The sequence below is a fragment of the Mustela lutreola genome, chromosome X, assembly GCF_030435805.1.
Source record: "Mustela lutreola isolate mMusLut2 chromosome X, mMusLut2.pri, whole genome shotgun sequence".
Taxonomy (NCBI): domain Eukaryota; kingdom Metazoa; phylum Chordata; class Mammalia; order Carnivora; family Mustelidae; genus Mustela; species Mustela lutreola.
In genome coordinates, this window is record NC_081308.1 from 36,856,130 (window position 1) to 36,883,882 (window position 27,753).

General features: G+C 37.3%; 1 protein-coding gene and 1 pseudogene across 13 annotated transcripts in view; one reads left to right on the forward strand and one right to left on the reverse strand.

Moving 5' to 3' along the window:
- CASK (calcium/calmodulin dependent serine protein kinase) overlaps positions 1–27,753 on the reverse strand; it is a 358,718-nt gene that overhangs the window by 204,876 nt on the left and 126,089 nt on the right. For all 13 annotated transcript variants that reach the window (XM_059158566.1, XM_059158573.1, XM_059158569.1 and 10 more), the window contains exon 3: positions 17,187–17,292. In XM_059158566.1, the coding sequence (XP_059014549.1) occupies positions 17,187–17,292 (106 nt within the window). The remainder of the gene's footprint in view (positions 1–17,186; positions 17,293–27,753) is intronic.
- Positions 14,187–14,267, forward strand: LOC131822428 (U2 spliceosomal RNA; annotated as a pseudogene).

Consider the following 27,753-nt stretch of genomic DNA (forward strand, 5'->3'; position numbering starts at 1 on the left):
AAATGGATAAAGTTGGTGGCAGAGTTAGGACAACAGTAGAGACCTCTACACTTGTCCTGCAACATCTCACTCACTCTCTCCTTCACTAAGGAGATGGGCACCTAGAGATGCCCACCTAGAGATCTCTTATCACCTACAGATACCAAATGGGAGCAAAGAGATATGGAGAGATAGCAAATAGGGGAGCACATCTAAGAACTGAGCCAGGATGGGAGCTCTGCCTAGTAAGAGTGCAGGACACTGGCTGAGGAATAAGGGAGTTTAGTGAAGGATGAAACTAAGGTGTGTCCAAACTTCATTTCCCCGCAACATTTTTCTTGATATAGTCTCTTTGGCTGGCTTCTCTCACACCTTGCTGCCATGGGCTTCCTTCCATCTCTTCAGCCATTCCTTCTCTGTCTCATTTGTTAGCTATTCCTCCTGTTCTCCAACCTTCCAAATTTGGGAGACCTTCCGTTCTCAAGTCCTGTTTTCTTCTCCCTCTCTATACTCTCCGAACCCAACTAAATAGTGACTATCCCCAAGCCTCCAGATCTTTCTCTCTCTGTGCTCTTAATCCACATATTCCACTTTGTTTTTTAGCAACTTCACTCAGGTGTCTTACAGAAACTTCAAAACTCAGCATATCCATCTCCACCATCTAATTCCAGGCACCATCATATAACAGGTGTTCGTTCAAGCCAGGGACCAGACTCAAATCTGTCTCCCGCTTCCTTACTTCCTTTATTCAATCATCAAATCCTGTCTATTCTAATTACTAAATATCTTCAGGTTCTATTCACTCTCTTTCATCTCTATTGACACTGATCTATCCTAGACATCAGTGTTCATGTTAGAACACTGTAATGGTCTCCTAATTTCCCCCACATCCAAATCCAACCCTACAGCAATACTGTAGCCAAAGAATACTTTAAAAAAGATGTCTGGTCATATAAGTTTGCTTGTGATGGCATCCACAATTTTTTTAAAGATTTTATTTATTTATTTGACAGAGAGAGATCACAAGTAGGCAGAGAGGCAGGCAGAGAGAGAGGAAGGGAAGCAGGCTCCCTGCTGAGCAGAGAGCCCGATGTGGGACTCGATCCCAGGACCCTGAGATCATGACCTGAGCCGAAGGCAGTGGCCTAACACACTGAGCCACCCAGGCGCCCCGGCATCCACAATTTTAAAATTCAAAATCCTTGCCATGTCTTAAATAGACCCATCAAGACTTTGCCCCTATTTCTTGGGAACCTCTTGAGCCCTCAATAATGTGCACAAGAAATATGAAAGATATCTTTAAGACAAGCAATACTTTCTAGAGTCCAGCAAAAAAATACTAATATTCAAAGAGACTGCCTACTGACTCAAGTCAACAGTTGGTGGAAGGGCAAATGACTTTATCTCTACTTCTGAGTATTACAAATTTTCTTGGACCCATTCACAATGATATAGCATCCCCTGTAGTTAACATCATTCTGGTCAAGTCCAAAGACACCCATAAAGGCCAAACAAATCAGAATTTATCTACACAACTCTCTCTGCTGAGATTTATGTACCATTTTAGAATGAAATATCATGTTAATTAGTAAATACCTGAGAGATTGGTTTAGTTCTTTAGATCACAATTTAAAATTAAGGTCTAACTCAAACAATGCTGGTGGGAATGCAAAGTAGTACAACATCTACATAAGGAATTTGACATTAGCAATAGTATGAAATGACTTAGGCACAAGGTTATTAACGTAACAGAAGAAGACTGGAAATGATCTAAATGTTCATTAGTAGGGGACTGGGTTAACAAACTATTCTATATCCATAATGGATTATTAAGCAGGTAAAAACAGGAATGAAGATGCCTACATAGTGCTATGGAGAGCTCCCTCGTGTCTTCATATTGTTAAATTAAAAATAAGGTTTACAAGAGCATATATGCAAGTGTGTAAGAACGGCAGGCAGTACAAAAACATGTAATATATATGTATCTTCTTATATTTTCAGAGATAAATAAAACTAACTAATCAAAATTTTTAATTTTAAGAAATAATTTTCTTGAAGGAAGGAAATCAATGGGGACTGGGATGCAAGCCAGGCCTCTCTGAATGAACCTTATTAATAAGTTTGACTTTGTAAACATGTACATGCTTTTTGCAATCTAAAAACAAAATTAAATCAAGACAAAAAAAGAGGCAATTCCTACAATTAAGAACAAACTAACGTTGATATCTGAATAAGGTCAGTAGAATGTATCAATGTCAACATCCTGGTTGTGATATTATACTAGTTTTGCAAAATGTTAATGTTGGGAGAAACTGGGCAACATCTACAAGGATCTCTCTGTATTCTTACAGCTACACGTGAAGCTATACTTCTCTCACTAAAAACTTCAATTAAAAAAAAAAACCAAACTGATATAAACAACCCTAATTCTATATCCAGCTTGTCACATAATCAGGAAGTTATTTAAGTGACTTTAAATCCCAGTGCTTGTGATTGTGTATCTCTGGTGGGATACACCCTAATGATGAAAAGAAGGAGAAAGAAATCCTAATCCACCTTCAGTAGTCTTACTTTTATCTTTAAATCAGTAGGATGAAGCAAGTAAGTATGTTAATATGGTAAAGAACCCAGATCTTCTGAGAAAAGATGTATGAATAAAAAATTAAAAAGCAAAAACTACTTTCTTTCTCACTTAAAAAAACACTGGAGGGCGCCTGGGTGGCTCAGTGGGTTAAAGCCTCTGCCTTCAGCTCAGGTCATGGTCTAAGGGTCCTGGGATGGAGCTCCCCATCGGGCTTTCTGCTCAGTGGGGAGCCTGCTTCTTCCTCTCTCTCTGCCTGCCTTTCTGCCTACTTGTGACCTCTCTCTGTCAAATAAATAAATAAAATCTTTTTAAAAATATTGGAAAACTTTCAAAAGGAGAGAGTGTAGAGTAATGAAGCCCTATATACCCATTACCCTGCTCCAGCACCTGATAACTAGATAATCTTGTTTAACCTATACTTTAAATCCAGTACCCACTACTCACCCCTCACCTGATTCTGAGACAGATCCCAGACATTAATTTCACCTCATGCATAAATAGTTTAGTACTTATCTCCACAAGGTAAGGACTCTTTGTAAAATGGTTGCAATAACAAAATTATGTTAAAAACCAAAAATTCCTTATATCTAGTAAATGGCTAATAAAAATCTGTAATTATTATCTTAAACTGGAAATAATGGTATAAACTTGTGGTTTTGTTTTTGTTTAGTTTTGACTGAAAACTTTTTAGTTTACAATAATTTTTTTAAAAGATTCTATTTATTTATTTATTTATTTGAGAGAGAGAGAGAGAGAGAGAGAGAGCCCGTGCGAGTGAACATGTGCACAAGCCAGGGCAAGAGCAGAGGGAGAGGGAGAAGCAAGTAGACTCCCTGCTGAGCAGGGAGCCTGACACAGCTGAACCCCAGACCCTGGGATCATGACCCTGGGATCATGACCTGAGCCAGAGGCAGGCGCTTAACTGACTGAGCCACTTAGGCGCCCCTAGAGTAATTTTAGATTTACATAAAAGGTGCAAAGATAGTACATAGTTCCTGTATGCCTCTCACCCAACTTCCCCTAATGTTAACAACTTAGCTAACTATAGTATATTTGCTGAAACTAAGAGGTAACACCGGTACATTGCTATTGATTGAACTCCAGACCGTAGTTTGACTTCGGTTTGCTGAGTAATGTACTTTGTTCTGGGAGCCCATGCAAGACAGACAGCACAATGCATTGTTATTAAGTCTCCTTAGTCTCCTCTGGTCTCTAACAATTTTGCAGTCTTTTCTTGTTTTTCATGACCTTGACCACTTCCAAAAAGGAGCACTGGTCAGGTGTTTTGTAGAATATCCCTCAATTTTGATCTGCGTTAAGCCCCGTCCCCACCCCCCTGCCGCTGCCAAGGGGGTTGTAGATTTTGGGAAAGGAAATCACAGAGGTGAAGTGTCCTTCTCCTCCCATCACCTCAGGGGACACTTGATATCCACATGACTTATCACTGGTGATGTTAACTTGATTCTTTGTTTAAGGGGAAGGGAGTGAGCCAGTTTTCTTTACTGTCAAGCTGCTATGTTCTCCTTTCCATCCTCTGTTCTTTGAAACTGAGTCATCACGTCCAGGGAACACAGAAGGAAGGATGGGGATTATCTCCATCTGGGGGAGGGGAGTAGTAGCTACATATATTGTTTGGAATTCTGTAAGGAAGATTTGTTTCTTTTCTCGCATTGTTAATTTAGTCAATAATTTATGTATACCAGTATGAACTCATAGATACACATTTTATACTCTGCATTATAATCCAATATTATGTTATTTTGTTGCCCAAATTGTTCCAGGTTTGGCCACTGGGAGTTCTTTCAGGTTGGCTCCTGTGACTCTTTGACATCACTCTATTTTTTCTTTTTTTGAGCATTTCCTTCCTTTCAGACACTATAAAATACTCCGGGCTCATCTTCTATTTTCTCTGCCCCAGTCCTAGAAGTCATCATCTCTCCAAGGAGCCCTTGGCTCTTCTAACAGAGAATGATATTTAGAAATGAAGATTGTTCTCTCTCTCAAATAAATAGATAAAATCTTAAAAAAAAAAAAAAAAGAAAGGAGGATCTGGGTATGGGTGTGCTCATTACTACTACAGTTTCACTGCTTCTGGACCCTCCCAGCGGGCAGAGCCAGGAAATGCATGTGTGTACTAATCCATGCACGCGTAACCATCTTTATTCTTGCTTATTTGTAACTTTTTTCTGACAGAATGTAAGCTTCTGCCTATTTAAAAAAATCAACACAAAAAAAATCCAATACCATAGGCAAAATTCAATAGAGAAAATATTTGCAAATATATGAAAAGGGTTAATATCCTTAGTAAATACTAAAATTCTTACAAAATGGCAAAAAACTAAAGAAAAGAAATGGGTAAGCATACTTAAAATAATATTTGGCCATGCTAGTAACAAAACAAATGCAAATTAAACAAAAACATCATTTTGACTTATCAAAATGTAAACATGGGTGCTGTCCTCTATCACCGGTTTGAATAAAATTGGTACAATCTGTGTGGAGAATGATAAGATACTATGTAAAAGAAGTTTTAACTGCACTGCTGACATCTGCTAGGTGATGTTTCCCATTGAAGATGAGAAAAAAGTGGGATAAAAAACTTCTGGAAGCATCAAAGTACTAACCAAATTGTCAGGAATGTTGGCTAAAATCTGGGAAAGAATGGGAACCCAGAAAGGTTAAGAGTCCTTACCCTGGGGACAAGGTCAGAGTCCTTGTCCTGGGAACATCTGCTTACAAGACAGATCTTTAAGAGAAAAGGGGTCAGAATTCCAAGGAATCTCACAGTTAACTCTTTGACCTGGAGCTAAAACCCTAAAGAGCTAGGGATGAACTAGAAATAATCAGCCCAGCCCCTTCCTTCACATACTTACAATCTGGCTTCATCTCTGAGGGGTCTTAAAAATATAAGCCTTAAACCTTAAGATGGTCCCAAACTGCTAGGCCTGAGGGTGCCTAGTAGAAGCAAATGAAAGTCCTCTCTCCACCAGGGAGGGGGGAAGAAAGTGTCATTCTAGGCCAGTGATTTTTGGAATTAATTCCAACATACAGTCAAAATGAATCTGGTACTTGAAGGGTAAGAGATCTTGATCAAGACCCAGCAAAAATGATAGACAAATAAAGGCAAACCCACAGGGACTTCTTATGGTGAGAGTGTCCAGCACAGTTTATCAAATGATGAAGCTTATTATGTCCCAGAACATAACAGCTGAGCTTGAATTTTTTTGGCAAGAAAATGAAAATAATGATGAAAAGTAATATAAATTTTCAAAAGAAAAACATGCAAAATACTGAAAAGAAGGGAGAGGATATAGAGCATACCAAGGTACACCTGTGTCTATGCTTAACTGGGTCACAAAGGTGATGAGAGGAAGGCAGGCAACAGAGGCAATATTTAAAGAGATAACAGCTGAAATTTTCCCATAACCACAAATAGTATCAGTACACCAATTCAAGAGACTTAGAGAATCGAAGGCAGGACTAAGACACCCACATGCATACACACATGCCACAAAGAAAACGAAAGATGAAGAAAACATTTTTTAATAACCTGTGAAGTAGAGATCATCCTTAGATTAGTGACAGACTGCTACCTAAATTTCAACATCAATGGAAGCCGGAAGACAGGAGAATGGTATCTAATGGAAAGAAAAAGCCGACCTAGAATTCTCTACTCAGTGAATATCCTTCAAGACTGAGGGGGATAGAAGGAAATTCTGAAACTAATAAAAATGGAGAGTTTGCACCCAGCAGACTGACACAGGGAAAATGAATCCAGATAAAACCTTAGAGATGCTGAAAGAATAATGAACAAAGAAAGGACAAGTGTGGGGGTAAATATAAACTAATAATAACAGAAGTTGGAGTGATGTAAATACATGTGTCTTACACATTTATGCACACAAATATAAATCCGTGAAAACAACAGCCTGTGCATCAAAGGAGGGGCATTACATCATATTCATGTGTTCTACAGTGCTTGTCCTGTTCAGGAAGACACCCACGGTATCAGTATTAGAGCACGATGCATCTGGGAGCTGTGCAGGTACACACTAAGATAACAGAAGAGAATACTTAAATTTCCAAATTAATAGAGAAAAACAGAATGATAAAACATATTCAATTGACCCAAATAAGTCAGGGAAGGCAAAAAAAGAAATACATAATAGGAGGTACAATAGAAAGCACATAAGAATACTACAGATGTAAGTCAACTATCCCCAAATATCATGAAGTGTAAATGTACTAAACGCTCCAATGAAAAGACAAAGATTAAGAATCTAGAATTTAAAAAAGTATATGCCTTTAAATACAAGACACATCTAAAACCCATGGGCACAAAAAGGTTGAATCTTAAAAGGGGGGAAACAACCCCTAGAAAAATTAAACCCAAAGTAGAAGGACGAAAATAACAACAAACAAATTACTGAAACAGAACATAAATATGCAACGAAAAGGATTACCAAAGCTAAAAGTCATTGTTTAAAAGACTGATAAAACTGGCAAATAGCTAGCAAGGCTGAGAAGGAAAAAGAAGAGGCACAAATTTCTAAAGAATGGAAATGCAGAGATATTATGGACCAATTTGTGCCAAAATTGTTTAAAAAGTTTCAATAAAATTCACTCATCCCTAGCAAAATACAATTCACCCAAAGTGAGGGTAGTAAATAGAAGACCAAATATTCCTATAAATATTTAAGGAATTCAATCAGAAATGAAAACCCTTCGCACAAAAGAAGTCTGACCTGAATGGGTCTACAGGTGAGTTCTACCAATCATAAAGAGAACAGAACAAGCAAGACCAGAGAACACTCCCTGACTCATTTTATGAGGTTAGCACAATCTAGATATGAAGACCTGGTATGGACAGGATAAGAAAATTATAGTATAATCTTTCTACAAATACAGATACAAAAGGTCTAAAACATAAATACAAACAAACTAAATCTAGAAATACATAAAAGGGAATATAAGGATTATACATCATGACCAAGTTTGGTTAGACGAAGGCTCAATGAAATTCACTGCATTAATAGATCAAAGGAGTCATATGATCATTGCAAAATATGCAGGAAAAAAAGTATTTGATAAAATTCACCATCCATTCATGCTTAGCAAACTCTAAGATCAGAAATAAAGATAAGTGCTATCATCACTGTTCTGCATGTTTAATCTATTGCACTAAAGGCTAGAAAAAGAAAAATGTATAAGAATGGAAAAGGAATAAACAAAATCCTCCTTATACACAGATGATATGATCAGATATGCAGAAAATCCAAGTGATTCTACAGATAAATTATTGGGATTGATACAGCTTGATGAACAGAAAGTAATATAAAGTTAATACAAGGAAGGACAGGAAGAGAAAGGAGATGAGAGAGACAGATCTACCTTTAAAAACAAATACCTAAGAATAAATCTATCAAAAGATGTGTATACAAGCTTTGCAGAGTAAAGTATAAAACATTATTGAAAGAAATCAAAGATCTAAATAAATGGGAAGATAGACACCATGTTCATGAACTGGAACACTCAATATTGTAAGCATGTCAATTATTCTCAAGCTGTTATAAAGATTTGATACAATAACTGAAGGCAAAATCCCAATAAGGATGTGTGTGTGTGTGTAAACAGATAACCTGTTTCTAAAATGTATACGGAAAAGGTGGAGAAGTACATCCCTCAAGAACTGGCCGAAGAAGAGCAAGGTACAAAGCCCTGATCTACTAGTTACCAGAACTTAATACAAAGCTATAGTTAATAAGATAACCAACCTGCTGTTGGCACAATGCCAGAGAAATATACTAACTGACCAGACCAGACCAGAACCTGGGAACAGTCACACATGTATAGGTGCTTGATCTATGGCAAAAGTGGTACTGCAGAACAGTCTTTTCAATAATTTTGCTGAGACTGCTGAATATCCACACGGAAAGAAATGAAATTGGACTGCTAGCTTAGAGTGTACTCCAAATTAATTTCAGATGGATAAAACACAGGAGGATATCTTCACAATCTCAGAGTAGTAAACATTCCTTAAACAAGAGCCAAATAGTAACCATAAAAGAAAAAAACCGATAAATTGGACTGTATTAAAACTTCAAATTTCTGGGGCGCCTGGGTGGCTCAGTAGGTTGGGCTCTGGGACTGAGCCCCGCATCGGGCTCTCTGCTCGGCTTTCCCCTCTCTCTCTGCCTGCCTCTCTGCCTGTGATCTCTGTCAAATAAATAAATAAAATATTTTTAAAAAATTACAAATTTCTGTTAATCCAAAGGTACCATTAAAAGAATGAAGAGATATGTCACACAGTTGCCATTAGGGAAGAGTAATCAGGAGAAATCACAATGAGATCACACTATACACCAAGTGGCAAAAATTAAAAATACTGACATTGCCAAGCATCAGCAAGAGTGTGCAACATAGGCAATAAATAATCATGAGAAAAAAGGAGAGTGCTGTTAATAAGGACTAATGACAGGTTTTTAAACAGGGGCAGTGCCAGGAAAACCAGGACTTGAATCACCTTAATAGAGGCAAATACCATCGGTAAAGGGTTGGTTGATACATCCGCTTTAGAAAATAAACTTGGTATGATCTTGGAAAACTGAAGTTGTATAAACTCTAAAACCTATCAATTCCACTCCTAGGTTTATGCCCAGGATATATGTACAAGATTGTTTACAACAGCACTGTTCAAAATAGCCAAATCTGCAAACAACCCAAATATATTAAATAACATTAAATAACATTAAAACGAGTAGGTAAATTGTGAATGTTTGTTCATTGCAATACTATACGGCGATAGAGGAGCACAAAGCAACCTGGATCAAAGACTATAAGAGAGTATATGCTGTATGACTTCATTTAAATAAAGATTTTAAAAGACAGATAACACTGAAATTATATTACTCAAGGATACTGTATGGATGGTATAGACATGAAAGAAGGAGGTGAAGTCTAGATTAAAGGTAATCTGAGAAAAGAAGGGGACTGTGGTTAAGAGTATTTGTATTTCTTGACCTGGTTGTGGGTAATGGTTTGGCAGTTTACAATAATTCCTTAAGCTGTATAGTTCTGTGTATGCATTTTTCTAAATAAAACAGATTGTATAAAAAAAGGTTACATCTATATGTGATGTACGTGTTTGTATGTATCCATACACTCTTTCACCCAGTAATTCTATTTCTAAAAGCTTATTTTGAGGAAATAAAGCAATCAGCCAGTGTGAACAGAAATTATGTACAAAAATATTATTAATCATAACATTACTTCTAATACGGAAAACAGTGTAAATGTCCAACTATAAGGAAATCATTAAATATGGCACGTGCATATAGTTGAGATATCTTAATGCAACCATTAGACTACTGTATCTAAAAAATATTTAACAGCACAGCAAAATGCTTAAAACTATTAATTGAAAAGAATTGGGAAACAAAACTGCATATATAAAATGAGTCCAACTGTGATCATGAATATAAGTAGAAGAAAATGTTCTGAAATGTTCACTGTGATTAACTTTTGTTAACTTTGTAAGTGGTATGATTTTTATTATAATTTTTCACAATTTCTAAATTGGTACAAAGTAAGTGTATTGTAAAGATTATTTATACTAGAAACTACTTATAATTTTTATTTTTAAATGAACAAACTTCTTTCAATAATGGAAAATTAACTAAATTTTCCTATTTTATGTGCATATAAACTTATTTCAAAATTATTTTTAGTGGCTAAGATCAGCTTTCATATACAAAAAAGTTTACCAGAGTGACAACTTCAAATTCATTTCTAAGATAGTAGACATCAAAATGTAGTTTGTTTTCTAATGTAGCATTCAAAAGTTAAAATTTATTCTATACCGTAGCATCTCAATCTAGGCTTTGTTTTACAGAAAAATTGGGATTCCTACATTCTTCTGTTAATAGACGTCAAAATGATACAGTAATTACAGTTAAAAAAAATCCGAACTCCACAATTTACAGGTAATTATATTTTGTTTGCAGATCCAAGAGTTAACTTAAACCCCTTCCATTTATCTGTTTTTAGTTTGTGCAGAATAGAGTTAAGATAGCAGGCCTAAGTTTTTGAAAGGGCTTGAAAGGCCTGTCTATGGAGTTAGCTCTCCATTGGCATCTGGCAACTTGGACGGGTTCCTCCCATTCTAACTGAAAAGCGTGGCTCACTGTGTCTAAATTGTGCAAACAATAGGATTTATCCCGAACACCTGCTTTCCCTCTGGGAGGCTGGAAGATGGTACTGGCCAGGCAGAGGGTGTCTACATGACCAGCTCCCAATAAATATCCTGGGTGCTGAGTCACTAATGAGCTTCCCAGGTTGGCAACTTTTCACACGTGTTATCACAACTGGCTGCTGGCAGAAGACCCTTGGAAGCCTGTACCTGACGGCCCCTGGACTTCAACTCATATACCTTTTCTCTTAGCTGGTTTTGCTTTATAGAATCTCTGAGCTGCAATAAATCCCAGTTGTGACTACAACTAGATGCTGAGTCCTAGGAGTCCTCCTTAGTTAATCATCAAACCTGGGGGTGTGTCTTGGGGGACCCCTGACACATAGTTCTTAAAACTAATATAAAACTAAACATTTAATTTAGTGGTGAAGCTAGTTCAGATAAATGTTTAATTTTTTTAAAAAAAGTTTATGATGATAGTTTTTTTCCTTTCAAATGGTATTTATCCAAGGTCTTCACAAGCACCCAGCTACATCCTCTCATAAATCATATTGCATAAGTTTCTGATGTTTACTAGGACCAAACGATATTTTCCAACCATTTCCTATTACCCAGCACTTATGCAGGCATTTGATAAATATGTGCTGATGAATGAACAGCATTTTTATCATTACACATAAAAACAAAAAAACCCCAAAAGATCAGACTAGCTCTAAAAATATGTACAGATCTTCATATAATTTTCAATGCCACAGTGCAGACTCGATATGAAATAAATATACTTTCCTTTCCTGGGCAAGTTTGCTAGTAAGTAGAAATCAGTTCTACCTTAGCAGCATAAATGAATTCCACAAATATTCCCTTCCCCAAGCTTAAACACCAGACCAAAAGGAAAAACAAATAAAATTTAAAAAATAAAAAAGCTATCAGTTTATCTCCTCGTGAGCTTCAAAAATACAAACTGCTAATATTATTTTAAAAGATACAAACTATTGTTTTCATGTCACATGTATTTTAAATCCATATTTAATTACTACAAAAGTCTCCCTGTGGCATATGTAATCATTCTATAATAAGGTAATTAAAATTCCTCGGCCAGCCAATTTAGGATTTACAGCTTAACTCAAGTATCAGACACTATTAAAGACAAGCCCGGATGTGTTAGTTAGAAATAAACATTTAATTTAAGTGGGCGTGGCACAACACAGCCCCATCTTCAAAATTGGACCTATATTTTCTTTCTTTTTTTTTTTTTAAGATTTTATTTATTTATTTGACAGAGAGAGATCACAGTAGGAGAGAGGAAGGGAAGAGATCACAGAGAGAGAGGAGGAAGCAGGCTCCCTGCTGAGCAGAGAGCCCGATGCGGGACTCGATCCCAGGACCCTGAGATCATGACCTGAGCCGAAGGCAGCGGCTTAACCCACTGAGCCACCCAGGCGCCCCCCCAAAATTGGACCTATATTTTCAAATATGTTTCAGCAAACTATTGCAGACAAATCCAAATTTAAGTGTAATCCCAAAGCAATGGATCCCAAAGCAATCAATCTAGTGCAAACACATGCAGATATCTAACAAACGACTGTGTTTGTTGGGGGGAAATGACAGTACAGTCTCTAAATAGTAATGCCCTTACTTTAAAGGTCAATCATCTCTTTACCTCCTCTCACTTTGAGACTTGGCAGTTGTTGAAACTGAATATCTAGGGGTGGTGCCTGGGTACAAGCTTATTTGACAAGCTCTCCTTAGGATTTTTCAATGTTAAGTTTTGAAATCTACTGCTTTAATCTTTTCTGGCTCTAAAATTCTGCTTCTGTGAGTCTCTGAATTGGAATACGCTTTTAACTTAAAACCATTTGTAATTAAATGGGTACCAACGAGCTGGACAGGTTTTCTAACATAAGCAACCTGATCGGGCCATGTAATTTCATGACTGGCTTAAGGGGAAAAAAAGAAGAGTTGGTTATACACAGTCTATGGCAAAGGCAGATACGAATACCTATTAAGAAAGTCACTGATTTCTCTTTCTTCATCAAAATTATCAGAGCGGGACGCCTGGGTGGCTCAGTTGGTTAAGGAGCTGCCTTCAGCTCAGATCATGATCCCAGCATCCTGGGATTGAGTCCCACATCGGGCTCCTTGCTTGGCAGGGAGCCTGCTTCTCCCTCTGCCTCTACTGCCACTCTGTCTGCCTGTGCTCACTCTTGCTCCTCTCTGACAAATAAATAAATAAAATCTTAAAACAAAAACAAAAACAAACAAACAAACAAAAATTATCAGAGCTGTTTCCAAGTAGCCAAAAATTGCAAAGTCAACTGACCTTATTTCATTCGTTTTCCCTTTGTCTACTCTGTATTGGCAGCAGATCATTAAAACTGGGAAATGGATCCCGATAACCCATCACCTGAGCAATGAGTCCGTGGATACCAGGGATCATTACAACTATTGCCAGAAACACAGAACTAATTCTGCAGTAGCTTTGTCGACATTTCAACTGTACAGACAATCTCTTACCTAGCCAGTAGGTGGAGGCACACACAAACTTACTGCTTTGCTCTTTGAGCCAAAGGACCTTAAATCTTCTAGTAAATTGGTCTTTTGTTTATTCATTTGTTTTAAACCCAGGAGATCAAAGAGAACACAAAAAAGTGAACAAGGACAACTGTTGATGTGAATTTATAAAAAATGATACAAGGAACAATTTTATATTTATATTTTGTTTCTGGCCCTTTTGAGAAATAACTAAGTTACTTTAACTGTGAATTCATAATCCACTTCCAGATCCCCAGAGCTAATAAAATAATTGTAAATTTAGAAAGAGATCTTTTAAAAATCCATGTTAAATCAGGGAAAACTGAACGTCAACCAAATGTGATCTAATACTAAGGAATGATTATTTTGCTAGGTATGATTACACTATTATGATTGATATCTATCTATATCTATACATCAAGTCCTTCTTTATAAATCCAAACATGAATATTTATAGGTGACATGGTATCCCTTTAGAAATCACCAGGAAAAAAAAGAAAAGACAACAGTAAATGCCACACAGAAAAAGAAGGGCAAAATGTTGATAACTGTTGAATTCAGTGACAGGTGCACTGAGGTTCACAACTATTCTCTTTTTGTTTAAATTTTCCAAGACAAAAACTTCAGAAAATTAATTTATAGAGACACATTCTTGTGATGTGGGTTAACACTGAGATGAGATGACCAGTAGATATGCAACTTTAATTAAGTCTTATCTCCATACATAGGCACCAAGGAGTTATTTCAATCATGACTGAATCATATGAAAAATCAGCTCTATAAAATATAATAGAATTTAACAGGAAAGACTAAAACTAACTTGCTAAATCCCCTGGAAACAATACTTTCCAGATGTAGAATACTTCACCATTTTACAAAATGAATTCCCGTTTAGTTCTGATAATCGCTTCTCGGCCTTTTGGCTAAGATCAAGTGTAGTTCTGATAATCCTTATTAAGATTTTAAAGGTTAAAAAAAAATCCTGAGGCTCAGAGAAGCTAAATGGCGTGGCTGGGGTCACAAAATCCGTAAAAGTGATGGAGCTGGGACAGTAACCCAAGTTTTATAACACCAAAGATCATCTTCTCTCCACTGTACTATCGCTTCGATCCCATTGAAACAAATAGCAAACGTGATGAAATTTAGGTGAATCTTAAAATTTTGCCTTCTGTGCTCATTACTTTAGAGAATATGACAAAACTGTTTTTTTTTTCATTTTCTCAGTGAATAAAAATATGGATAAAAACAGATTCCTTGAATAAAGAATAAAATTAAATCAGAGAAAGTTACTGAAAAAGAATGATAGCATCTTAAAATTGGAAGGGACACTAGCGGCCCTCCTGAGCCCACAATCAAACCCTTATCTTTAGCCTCCTTGCTGGGTCCAGCTTGAGCTCAAGGTATTTTTAGTGAGGAACTGTGTACTGTGCGAGACAGCCTGCTTCATTCACTCACTTAGTCTGATTGCTACAGGGGCCTTCCTTGCTTAGGGGTGGAACTGACCTCCTGCTAGCTGATTCCAATTATAGCCCCTGACCCTACACTGAACAAACATATAATCCTCTTACATATGACACCTTTTTAAGTAACTGAAGACTTCCATTATGTTCTACCATGGCCTTTGTTCTGAGGACTCTCTCCGCAGAAAAAGAAAATCAGTGGATACTTGAGTAACTAAAGCTTCCCAGTCTTTTCAACAACTCTTCCACGGTCTTCAAACTGGGATTTGGGAATCTCTCGGAGTACCCAAGGCCCTTCCATGAGATATAAGAATTAGGATCTTTTTAAGGCAACCAATGTCTATTTCTTCACTTGCCATAATTTAATCTGTCTGAAAACAAGTCTACGGTCTGCTGAGTTTTCCTTTTACATCACCACTCATACAAGCCCATCTCAAAAGACGAACTGCTCACCCAACCTGAAAAGTCTGCCTAGCTTCAGAGACAACTAGGGAATGCAAAGCTCCTGAGGGAGAGACTCTTGAGAGCAAAACATCGCTTCAGAAAGAACAAGAAGAGCCACCTTATTTCATCCAGACAATATATGCACAGCAAAGCCTTATCTATTTTAGAATTAAAAATCAATCATAAAATGACTGTCACAGGGATATCTACTAACACTTTAATTTTATTTGGAAAATGAAGGCAGATTTTTTTCTGACAGAGTGAGTCTGATTTGGCTGACTGGCTTGACAATGATGACTAGCTCTGCCATTTAGGTCACAGAGCAGACATTTTCCATAAGCTGGATGAGATAAAGGTGCTGATCTACCGTTTTGAAGAAAATATATTTAAAAGAATACACAAAACACTAAAAATGATAGCCCCACAATAGAAGTTTTTATGTATCAACTCATAAAGTATGTGAGGAGGTACATGGTTTTCAAAATTCTTTTGGCAGGTATGTCAACAAAAGTTTTGAACGCTGTGGCTCTAGGGCAAAATTTGTAGACTCTTTCCCACTCTCGTTATTCCCTTCAGGCAGCATGCCAGTGTCCTGCTTACTATGAACACTCTAGGGAGAACAGGTAATATATAATAACTGTGAGTGTGGGCTTCGTTCTAAATACTATCTGTATTTAATTAAGATAGCCAAAGGTTCCATTCAGGGCTTTTTTTTAAAGCTGTTGCAACAACTACCTTTCAAAACATTTCTCTTTTTCAAAGCAGTTGCAACTAAGCTTATTGTGATCTTGCACTTATATAACTGAATGAGTGAGTTTGTATTAATTGGTCTTAAATTTCCTTTTTTTTTTTGTTTCCGCTCCTTTGCTATAAATTTGTAAAATATTTTCAAAAAATTTTGATCTAGAAATTCAGTGTGTGAGCCAGCCTTCCATGATAAGGAGTGGGGGCCATGGAGAGGGCAGCTTCTGACATGGCTCCCAAGGATCTCCAGTTATCTCTTGGTGCTCACACCCTCATGTAATACTCTGGCCTTATGTGTGGGCTGGATCTGGGGACTTACTTCTAATTAACAGAATATGGTAGAAGTGATGGTGTGTGATTTCTGAGATTAGATTACTAAACTGACTTCCAAATGGAGAGGCCCGAAAAAAAAAACAAACAAACAACAAACAAACAAACAAAAAAACAAATGGAGAGGCCTGGTGACAAGGAACCCGGGGAAGCCTAGGCCAATGGCTCATGAGAACTGAGGCTCTTAGTTGAATAGGCTACTGCCAACAAGCATTGTGAGTGAGCCTAGAAGGAAATCCATCCCCAGCGGAGCTTTAAAATGACTCCAGTCCTGGCCAATGCCTCGATTACCACCTTGTGAGAAATCCTAATCAACGTCACCGATTAAAATTCTGGAAAGAACAGGATACCATCCCATAAAACTTACACAGTCTCTTTGGACACAATTGTCCAATTAACTACAAAACTACCCAGTTATACTATCCTTAGCTCACATTTCTCCATCTTACTGACAAAAATTCTATGACAAACATGTCAAGTGGTTTATTAAAATCAAATACACTGTTATCTACAGAATTTCCTTAATATGCCAATGTGGTAATTATATCAAAATAGGAAGTGAAGTCTGTTGTTACTTGTTTTTCGTTGCCAGAGAGGTTTCCAACATGGAGACCTCTTCTCCCACCCCACTTCTCTTCAACAAGACTCCTATGGTCAGAATTTTATATTTTGGGGCCTGCTATTCATCTGAACTCTTTCTGCAGCCTCGTCTCTGAAGTATACTAAAAATGAAGGTTAACTAAATATGCCCAACTTTTGCTTCCTCAGCCATTGTGAACCTTAAGATGAGATAATCCTTTTATTCTGGTTACTTTTTTTAAACAGATGAGCTCACAACTATTGTTAAATTTTAAAAGTGTTAGCATTATCCCAAACCAGCACTGCTAAAACTTTAACCCTTAAGAAAATAAAAATGTACACTCACAATTCAAAAACCATGTAAAGCATTCCATCTGAGCTATATGTCTCCAATAACTCGACAATATGGGGGTGTTTCAGCATATGACAGATACTGGCTTCCCGCTTTAGATCTGCAAAACAAACACAGCACATACTTTGTTAGGTAAGAACAAAAGACAATCAGAGTGAATGATGAATGAATGGATATGATCTATGGTAACATGAAGACTTCTCTAACTAAAGAGATGAAATCCCCCATTTAAACTAAGCTTTTTTACCCTTTAAAGTCTTTGATGATATAACTTTTTCATATTTTTGCCAGTTGGTATCTATCTATCTATCTATTAGAGAGTCAGCTCTTATTTTTATTTATTTAAGTAATTAAGCTCTATGCCCAGCATGGAGCTTGAACTCATGGCTCCGAGATCAAGACTTGCATGCTTCAGCAACTCTGCCAGCCAGGCACCTCAGCTCTTATTAATAAGAAACGTAAATAGCATGAATACTTTCCCCAAACCCTTATAAACAAGCCTCAAAATTTATAACTTTCTTGATCTGGTAATAACTCAATCTGCTGTTCTGAATTGTACCTCTTTTTCTTAGTTTTCCCTAAAGTAGATAAGAACATGTTGTCTGTTCTTTAGCTTAAAATCTAGCATTTACAGATACACAGCAGGGAAGTTACATGGAATAAAGGGCAAAATGATTTAAACAGTAAAGGCACTGCATCTACCCAGCATCAAAGTCAGAAATTTATTTTACATTATCTATAAAACATATTTAACAATTCAGGACACTAGTTATGGTGTTATCTTGAAGAACAAATTCAGACAACGTAGGGTAGACTACTGTGTAAATTACAGAACGCTATTTGGAAAATAAAACTGTCCATACCATGTCATCATTGTTCGAACACATTTTGGGCATAGATATCCCTTGCCATGTCCACATGGAACAAAAGAACTAAAGCTTTCCTGTGTCAATAGCACTGGAGTTTTACCTGTTTGCAGGTGAATAAAATCCAGTGTGACATTTTTATATTTGGAAGTAAAAGGCAAACAGGTAAAGAAGAACCAAGCATGAGGATGTACTACATGAAGCGAAAGAGACAATGTTATTTCCTCTCTGATTTATTAATTCAACTTGGCTTTGTCAATAAGAGCAATTGTTGTAGATCGAACTAGAGAAGACTTGTATAAGGTTAGGATGAGGAAGTCAGTAAATTAGACAAAAGAGAACCCACTGGAAAAGGAAGAATTAATAATACAATATTAAGAAAGTCAAGGGAGTAGAGGGAATCAAGGCATGAGTAGTTGGAGAAGGCTAAGAAAAGGCTGTTTAAGAGTCAGCCAAAGACCATTAGCAGTCTGGGCAAGATCAAGTTCTGTGGAGAGGTCAGGTCTGAAGTTCGTATGCAGGAGACAATTATGTAATAACAGATTAAAATTCATCCTGTTTCTCACTGGGCTAAGTACTTAATAGAGTCATTACTCTTGCTGAGCCAACAACCCTACGAGGTAGATACTTTACAGGTGAGGAAGCTGAGGCTTAGAAATGTGTTCAAGATCACACAGCTAACCACAATGGCTAGGTCTGAGCCCTGGCCTGTCCAACTCCAAAGTCAGCAGTCCTTCGATGATGCCATGCCAGGTTTAGACATGATGAAATCAGAAGAATCTGGCTGTAGGAAAGGAATGGCAAAGTTAAAGAAGGTTTGATTTTTCTGTTGTTGCTGCTGTTTAAAAACAAAACACTGTGTTAGTGGCGGTGATGAAAAGCCCATGGGATTTATAGTCGGAAACTTGGGGCCGGGTCTGCCACTTGCCAGATGACTACTACCCTCTACAAGTGCCTTCCTCACCGCAGATGAAATAGGGCAGGCTGGAGGGGATGCAGGGCCTGCAGAGTCTACTCAATCGCCTTTAGGGGGCAGCGCTAGGATTCCCACGAAAGAATGGTTGTGGGGGGCACCTGGGTGGCTCTTTCAGCTCAGATCACGAACTCAGGGTCCTGAGATGGAGCCCTGTATCAAGCTCTGCACTCAGTGGGGAGCCCGCTTGAGATTTTCTCTCTCCCTCTCCCTCTGCCCTTCCCCCCACTTGCTTGTGCGCTCTCTCTTCAAAATAAATAAATCAATCCGTGTTCATGGGAAAGGAAGAGGCCAGAGGCACATGAAAGATGGTCTCCATCTCCAAAAGTGCTTGGGAAGGTCCTGCAGGAGAGGAGAGGTGTGAATCAGGTGTGGGTTTTGTGTAGAAAAGTCGTTAACTTGAGGAAGGCTTTTGACAAGTGTTGCTGGAAAGCCAGGCTGAAGCCAGCAAACATAAATCAGGTATCTGTGCTGTTTTTTTTTCTCTCTCCTTCTTCAAGAATGTTCTACCTCCAGATTTTACGAAAAGCTCAGGAGTTTTAATTTTTATTTTGCCCTTTTCATGTAATTACAGCGTGTTGCAACTTTAATACCCACTTTGCCAGTGCCACGTCTGTTGTACCAAAGGACGGCAAGTAGAAGCGGCTGTCCTAAAGACCCCTGCCATCTGACCTGCACAGTTCTGCTTGATACACAGCTGACTGTGCTCCTGGCCTAGTCTCTCATCACCTAACCACCCTCCAAACGAAGGCACAATTGCTGTGGACCCTCCCTTCAAAGACTAAAGCCATTGAAACATCACTGGATCTGGCATTTCAGGGTCTAAAGAGCTGAGCACTGAAGAGCACAAAACTAACAACATAAAAAGATATTTGAAATTATAAGGGCAATGATGCAAAAGATGGTTTACATCTAGAATAATTATGGCACCATTTTCCATAATTCAGGTATCGATTGAATGGGTATACTAAGTAGCCCAAATGGAAAATCATGGTTTGAAAAATACAAATGCATTATATAAGCATTCAAATTATAGATTCCAGGAGTATTAAATTCAGAATGCTTGGTTTTAGATGTGAATGTGAATTAAAGATATATTAAGTGCTATTAATTCCTTGCTGATATAGCAAACTAAAAATAGCATTTTCCTACGAACCAACTCATGAGGCAGAGTAGCAAGGAATTCAAAAGTAGGGGATAACGATTTGAGGTTGTGATGAACTGCTCTGAGATACTAGCACGGAACATGCCTGTGAATGCCCTGACCGAGTCACGATGGCTGCTTTCCAGTGCTACACTGTCCATAATGACTGGTACTTCTCTCCACAGTTCCTTGTATTTTTTTCAGTTCATATTTTTCCAATTTGTTCAACTGCAATTTATAATCTTCGACATTTAAAAGATATAAAAAATAATTTCTATTTTTACTGCACTGATACTTAACTATGTGCCTGTAATAATGCATTTATTTCCCTTTAAGGGGGGCACTAATAATACTGAAAGTAATATTTGGTTTTCGGACCGTAACTGGAGAAACACACTTAAATCAAATCAATCCGCTTACTATGTATGAGTACTACTACCACCACTAGCAGTTTTCTAAGAACTCTGGGCATCCAAGAGTAAATCAACTATGCCCCGCAGGCTTAACCTCTCCAGTCTGTTCCTCAAGCAAGGGAGAGTTAAGGAGACTGTTTCAGGTGGTCTCTTTTATTTGAGTGTGGTTTTTTTTTTTAAATTTCCTTTCAGCTAACAGTAGTCATTGTTTTTGCACCACACCCAGTGCTCCATGCAATCCGTACCCTCTCTAATACCCACCACCTGGTTCCCCCAACCTCCCACCCACCGCCGCTTCAAACCCCTCAGATTGTTTTTCAGAGTCCATAGTCTCTCATGGTTCACCTCCCCTTCCAATTTCCCAACTCCCTTCTCCAGGTGGTCTCTTTTAAAAAGAAGTTTCCAGGGTGCGGGGCTGGCTCTGTGAGTGCAGCATGTGACTGACTCTCGATCTCAGGGTCATGGGTTTGAGCCCCACGTTAGGTGTAGACATTATTTAAAAATACCATCTTAAAAAAGTAAATAAAAAGAAGTTTCCTGGAAAGTATTGTTCATTCTACTACTAGTTGTTCTTATGCTAGGAGAATTCTTCATGCTGTCTTTTAAAAGTGGGATACCACTTACAGAGTAACACAATTCTGTAACAAGTTAATGTGACCATGGATCAAAACTAATTTGGGTATTTACAAATAGGATTGAAGAAACAATTTCTGACATTCTTAGTATTAGAGTAGCAATCTTGACCTCAATATTTGAACTTGAAAGGTTCTAAATTTAAGAGTTAGCTCGCAGAGAGCTGTTCTTCAGATCAGCACTGTCCAATGGAAGTATAATGTGAGCCACATACATAATTTTAAATTTTTCAGTAGTCACATTAAAAAGTAAAAATAGGTGAAATTTATTTTAATAACATATTTTATGCAATCTAATATATTCAAAGTAATATTTAACATATGATCATATTAAAAGTTATAAATATGTTTCTTTTCTATAGGAAGTCTTTGAGATCTGGTCGTGTTTTAGATTTATAGCACATCTAAATTTGGACCAGCCATATTTCAAAGGTTCACAGCCACAACATAGCTAGTGGCTACCAAACTGGAACAGTGTAGCTCTGGCTAAGCCACCTTTAATTCTTATCCTCTCTCCATAGTGGGTTCTCCTGCATTTCCTACACAGATAGTTGTAAAGACATCCAGTCATTCAATAAAGATTCTAAACTCAGAAGAGGTGTTTTTTAAAAACATTTCCATAGAAGGAAACTCTACTTTCAACAATCCAAATCCATCAGTTAACAACTTAAATCTGGAATTTTTTCACTATTGTTAATCTTAGTCCTTCATTTGGTGGTTTTAAATTATTTTATCTTGTTTAATCTACCAAACACAAAAATAGTGGTCAACATTTACTGTACTTTTCCTGTCCTTTGTACACTTCCAGATTTATTGAATGACCTTACACTATTCAATGCAACATTTGATAGTTTAACTGCCCCTCTATAAATCCTTGTTTAGTAACTATAATAACCCTGTGAGATAAATATGCCAATTCCCATTTTACCGAGGAGGAAAGTGAAGCCCTGGGCTCAGTGAGATGAAGAAGTTGCTGAAATCATACAAATAGTAAGTAGAGGAAGAAGGCCTAATAATGGAAGTCTGGGGCTCTTTTTTCACGCCACAATGGCTCCTGGGGCTGTACAGTTTTCACATGTGCCCTTGAGATCCAATCACACAACAGTGCTAATGTGGAAACACTAATTTGGGTGACAAGCCTTCAAGATTGTTACAGAAAGAATTTATGTCAGCTTGCATGGTCACCAACGATGATTAGAAACTAGACACTGTTCTTTTCCTGACAAATGCATAAATATTGTCATTTATTTCCAATTTCTAACTTGTGTTAGAAACTTGACAGTTAGCAAAATTTACTAAGAGCTGACCCCAGGCTCCAAATGCACATAAAGAATATTCTAATCTAGTTACAGAAATAATTAGAACAAGAATTAATGCTTCAGTTGAATCAATATTAATAACAAAATAAGTAAATGAAAGTCATTATTGACTCAACATTTTTTCCTTGCTGTACTAAAATTAATGACCATATGATATTGCAATAGGGGAATCTGAGCAGAATCTTGGAAAGATATAGAAACAAAGCCAAATTCTGTTGCTGAGTACCACCTTCATATAATAACCGACTTGAAAACTAAAGATCCCAGCTGCCTTTGGCAAGAATACAGGTTAGGTTGGCTTTAATGAGGCTATCTTCCTATAAATCAGGGAAGTTGACCTTCTCTACCAGTAGATGACTAGAGGCCCAGACAAGCCCACACCAATCCGGGTTAACTGCAAACTCATTATTTCTTTGATCTTTTATATATTTTACTACCACCCTATACATTTTATTATCTTTTTTTAACAAAGAGAAATCCAGGCAGCCTCTAATGTTTTGAATTCTTGCCCATATTTTTTTGATACTATGGTTTAAAAATCCCATCTCTCAGGTGAATAAAGAAAGGAAGCAGTATACCATTAACTGAGAATATTTGATTAAAATTTTTTCTTAAATAGGCAAAAGTATTATAAATCAATGTTAACTACATTAAGCATTTACAAATCAATGAGGTTTTCGTAACATATTTCCCAAATAATTTTTCAGTTCTGATAAATACAATAAAACAGCCTGCCCAGTTGAATACCAAATTTAAACTGAATTCAACACTGCATTTATGAACAACTAAAAGCTGTAAAGTAGAAACATGCTAGTTATTCTGAGAACTACTTGTCTTCCCTCTCACTCTTCATTAGGATGAGTTTGGCAAATAATTATCTAAAGTACCATTTATTTTCTAGGGACTTAAATTTTATAAACTCCAGGTCATTCCTAATCAATACTAAAGTACTATAAATCACTGAACTTACTAAGTAGATATTAATAAAATTAGAGGTAACCAATTCAATGATCTTTATTAATATTTATCTTCTGAGATGTTAAAATCCTGAAAGAAGAGCATTTGCTTACAAAGCCATTGGTGGATAAGAGCCAACATTAGGTTAAAGAGAAACCAAATTATTTGTCTCTTAGAAGATATAACTGAATCTTCTATTCAAGGAGTTACTCAACCATGGATTGGGTGAAAATCTGTTTTGCAATCAACTAGTAAAATGTTCATTATACGGATAAAAGGAGAAGGCAGAGGTTACTGAAATCCAAACCAAACAAAATTCCAGTATTAGAGCTTTTCTCAAGCAAATAAATGACCATTCTTAAGATATTTTGTACCTGACAAAGAAAAAAATACAATATTTTAAACATTTATAGAAGGTACAATTTCTCTATTGCTTTTCCTTTTGGGAAATGTAAACCAAAAAGCTCTGCAAAAAGGTAGAAAGATGGGGCATTTTACTATTATAAAAACCAGATACCTATTTCAAAATGGTACTCCTAATTTTATGGAAGAAAATTAGAGAAATACTAGTTTATGCCTCACTTACTTTTCAACATTAGAGCCTTAAAAAACATACTCTTTAGGAGCATGAAGGAACTTTGTGGAATGACAGAGTGTATATATTTGTTAAAAGCCACTGGACTGAAGACTTAAATGGGTTCATTTTATGGTACATAAATTTTTATTCAGTCAAGTTTACAAAGAAACTTCCTGCAATAAGACAGGAATTCAACTAATGTCTCTCAGTCAAAAAATGTTACCCACATATCTGTATTTTATACTCTTAATTATCTTACCTATCATTACCTTCTATTTTTATTTACTTACTGATAGCTGAGGAGTTCAACAAGCATATGGGCCAGGATAGGCTTCCTTACTATCCACTTCCTCCCACCCCTCCTTCCTCCAGGATAGGACCAGCCCAGGAAACACTGCCAGCAAGACCAAACGTTTCCCCAGAAAGCAATTTATAGTCTGTGCTAATACATAAATAAAAGAATTACTGAGGCCAAGATTCTGTGTGGCATAGTGCATTTGTTATCAGTTTTGTTCTTTTAAATATAGGTTTCCCCATCCAGCAGAATCCTTTTATCAATAAATCTCATAAAAATAGTAAAACACCAAATTTATAGTAAAAAATAAGTATGGTTATATGTACTCATTGTGAAAAGGATCAATAAAAACAATAAGCTAACTGTTTTGATAAATAACTTGCAATCAGGGATTATGGGCATGCGGCCTCAACCACAAAATTATTTCTTTATTTTATTTTGTTGGGCCCACTGCCAAAATTCGGATTTATAGGACTAGCTTCAAATGGCTAATAGGTGTATGTAATTTAAAAAGCTTGCCTTATAGTCAAGCAGAGAGAGTCAATTATTATATGGTTTCACTTATTTATGGAGCATGACAAACAGCATGGAGGACATGGGGAGTTAGGAGAAGGGAGTTGGGGGAAATTGGAAGGGGAGGTGAACCATGAGAGACTATGGACTCTGAAAAACAACCTGAGGGGTTTGAAGTGGGGGGGGGTGGGAGGTTGGGGGAACCAGGTGGTGGGTATTAGACAGGGCAAAGATTGTGTGGAGCACTGGGTGTGGTACAAAAACAATGAATACTGTTATGCTGAAAATAAATTAAAAAATGATTAAAAAAAAAGCTTGCCTTATAGTCTTAATTTAAAAAAAAACTAATCAAGAAGCTTTAAAGAGTAGTAGAAATTTTAGTTTCAAAGTAGAATTGCTGACGGCAGTAGAAGGTGGCAGCAGGGAGAGGATACTTCTGGTACACAGTGAAATTTCGGACTAAGGGAAACATAGGGAGTTCTGAAAAGGCTGTATTTTTCCTTTTTTTTTTTAAGTAAAATTTTAAGTAAATTAATACACTGCTTTACCCTTAGAACAATCTGTCTTCATTTAATCTTTTCTACAAAACCAGGAGGTAGCAAACTTAAGTAGCTGAAAATGTGGCAGCTCTCTAGATCAGAAATTCTTAATTTGGGATCAGAGACCATTTTATAAATCTGTTAATGTGACAGATACTCTGACCCAAAGGTTGTCCATAAGATTTAAGAAAAGTACAAAAGCCTAAGAGACTGGCCTAGATACTGATGTCCAAGGATCAAGATCATGACAGATAATCATGTAACCCAACTTCTGGAGGCCACAAGAACACTGCAGAAGGTGGAAAGCCATAGAAGCTAGTGCCTCCTTACAACGGGCACTATTGAGGACAGTGGGATAAAAATGGGCATGATTTGAGGACAACCATTACTAGATTAAAAAAAATAAGCAATATTCCCCATATCATTTTAGCCTCTGCTCCAATTTTAGCATTACACTCTGGAATGCATGAAGCCACCATATAGTGTATTTTTCTTTGTTTTTTGAAAGTTTACAAAAAGTTCCTTTGGATTCCATGTGGTCCAATTTCCTGCTTCCCATCTGACAGCAAAACAATATAAATTCTTTATTAATTAGAGTATGTTTACACACACACAAAATAAGTGTATTTTATAAATTTATGCTAAACATTTTCTCCATTTGTCATAGGCTGAATGCCAGGATATGTATTTTCTTACTCTTGAAAGAATGTATGTTTATAATCAACCTGCCTTCTTTGGCTTTTTTCATAACAGCTCTTTTGTCATTTTATCAAACTTGGACTGGGTAAAACATAAGTTCTTTTAGAAATTCAGATGGAAGCACAGGCTTCTAGCATCTGATTTACACACAATTGAGTGCAACCCTGGCAAGGGAGGATGTTCAGAGCAAGTAATAACAAGTAGAAGGAAGTCAGGCAGGGCCTTAAACCCTCCTCTTCACTTAAGAATCCATTTGGCATTCAGTAGTAACAAGAGACCTAATTCAGGTCTCAATATTAAGGGACACAAAAACAATCAAGATCTTCTGTAGGTCATTCTACACAAAAGTTTATTTCACAAAAGTGACTTTTCCAGAAGGGTACCAACTCATCCTGGTTTGTCTGGGATTTTCCAGTTGTAGCACTGAAGATTCTGTATCCTGAGAACCTGCCCTCAATCCCAGGCAAACCGAAATTGTTGGTCACCCTATTTCTACAGAGCTGGCACTTATCTTTCTAAATGCTAACACTCTTCTACAGGAAGGCAGTTATGATATAAGAGAGCAACAGATTTGCAGTCAAAAGGCCTAACTCTTTTTTTAAGAGAGAGAGAGAGAGAGTGCATGCTCACACGAGCAGGGGGAGGTGCAGAGGTTAAGAGAATCTTTTTTTTTTTTTAAGATTTTATTTATTTGAGGAGAGAGAGTGCGCACGCATGTGCGCAACAAGCTTGGGGAAGGCAGAGGCAGAAGGAGAAGCAGACCCTCGCGGAGCACGGAGCCAGACGTGAGACTCGATCCCAGAACCCTGGGATCATGACCTGAGCCCAAGGCAAACACTTAATGACTGAGCCACCCAGGCCCCCTGAAGAGACAGAATCTTAAGCAGGCTTCACACCTATCATAGAGCCCAATGCAGGGCTCGATCTCATGACTCTGAGATCAAGACCCAAGCTAAAATCAAGAGTTAGTCTTGATTGACTGACAAGTCACCCAGGCACTCCCAAAAGTTCTATCTTTAAATCTTATCTTTATAGCCTAATCACCTGAATATCAGTTTCTTCACTGATGTTTTCCTCACAATCGAAAAAGTAAGAGCACAGCTCTCATACAGAGTTGAAGATAACCCTGGTATGGGGGTTAAGTATGGGGACCTACTTGCCATAGTGTGGGACACAGAGCATGTGCACAGTTAAGTTCTGTGTCCTTTCCCTTTGACCATCTTTGGTGGAAATAATTCTTTCCTACCTTTACCAAATGTCGATCAAACCAAGTCTGAGGACAAGAAGTAGGCAGTGTGAACATGCAATTACTAAGCCACACCACTATGCAGTTCTAAACTTACTTTTACTTTGCAGTTTTTCATCTACAATTTTTTTGGGAAAATTGTGTAATACAGCTTATACAGAACTGAATCTGAACCTGACCATAGGACTATTTGGGAAAATAAGTAAAAATACAGGTATTCAAAGTGCCTAAAGGTAACACTGGTTAAAAAAAAGTGAAGGAGAATCCACAGAGCCAGATAGATGTGTGTGGCCTACTGACTACAAGCATCATTATTCTTCCAGACAGCCCTTGGACTCATCCTCAACATCAACTACTACCTCTTATCCACTTCTGACACGCAGTTGCC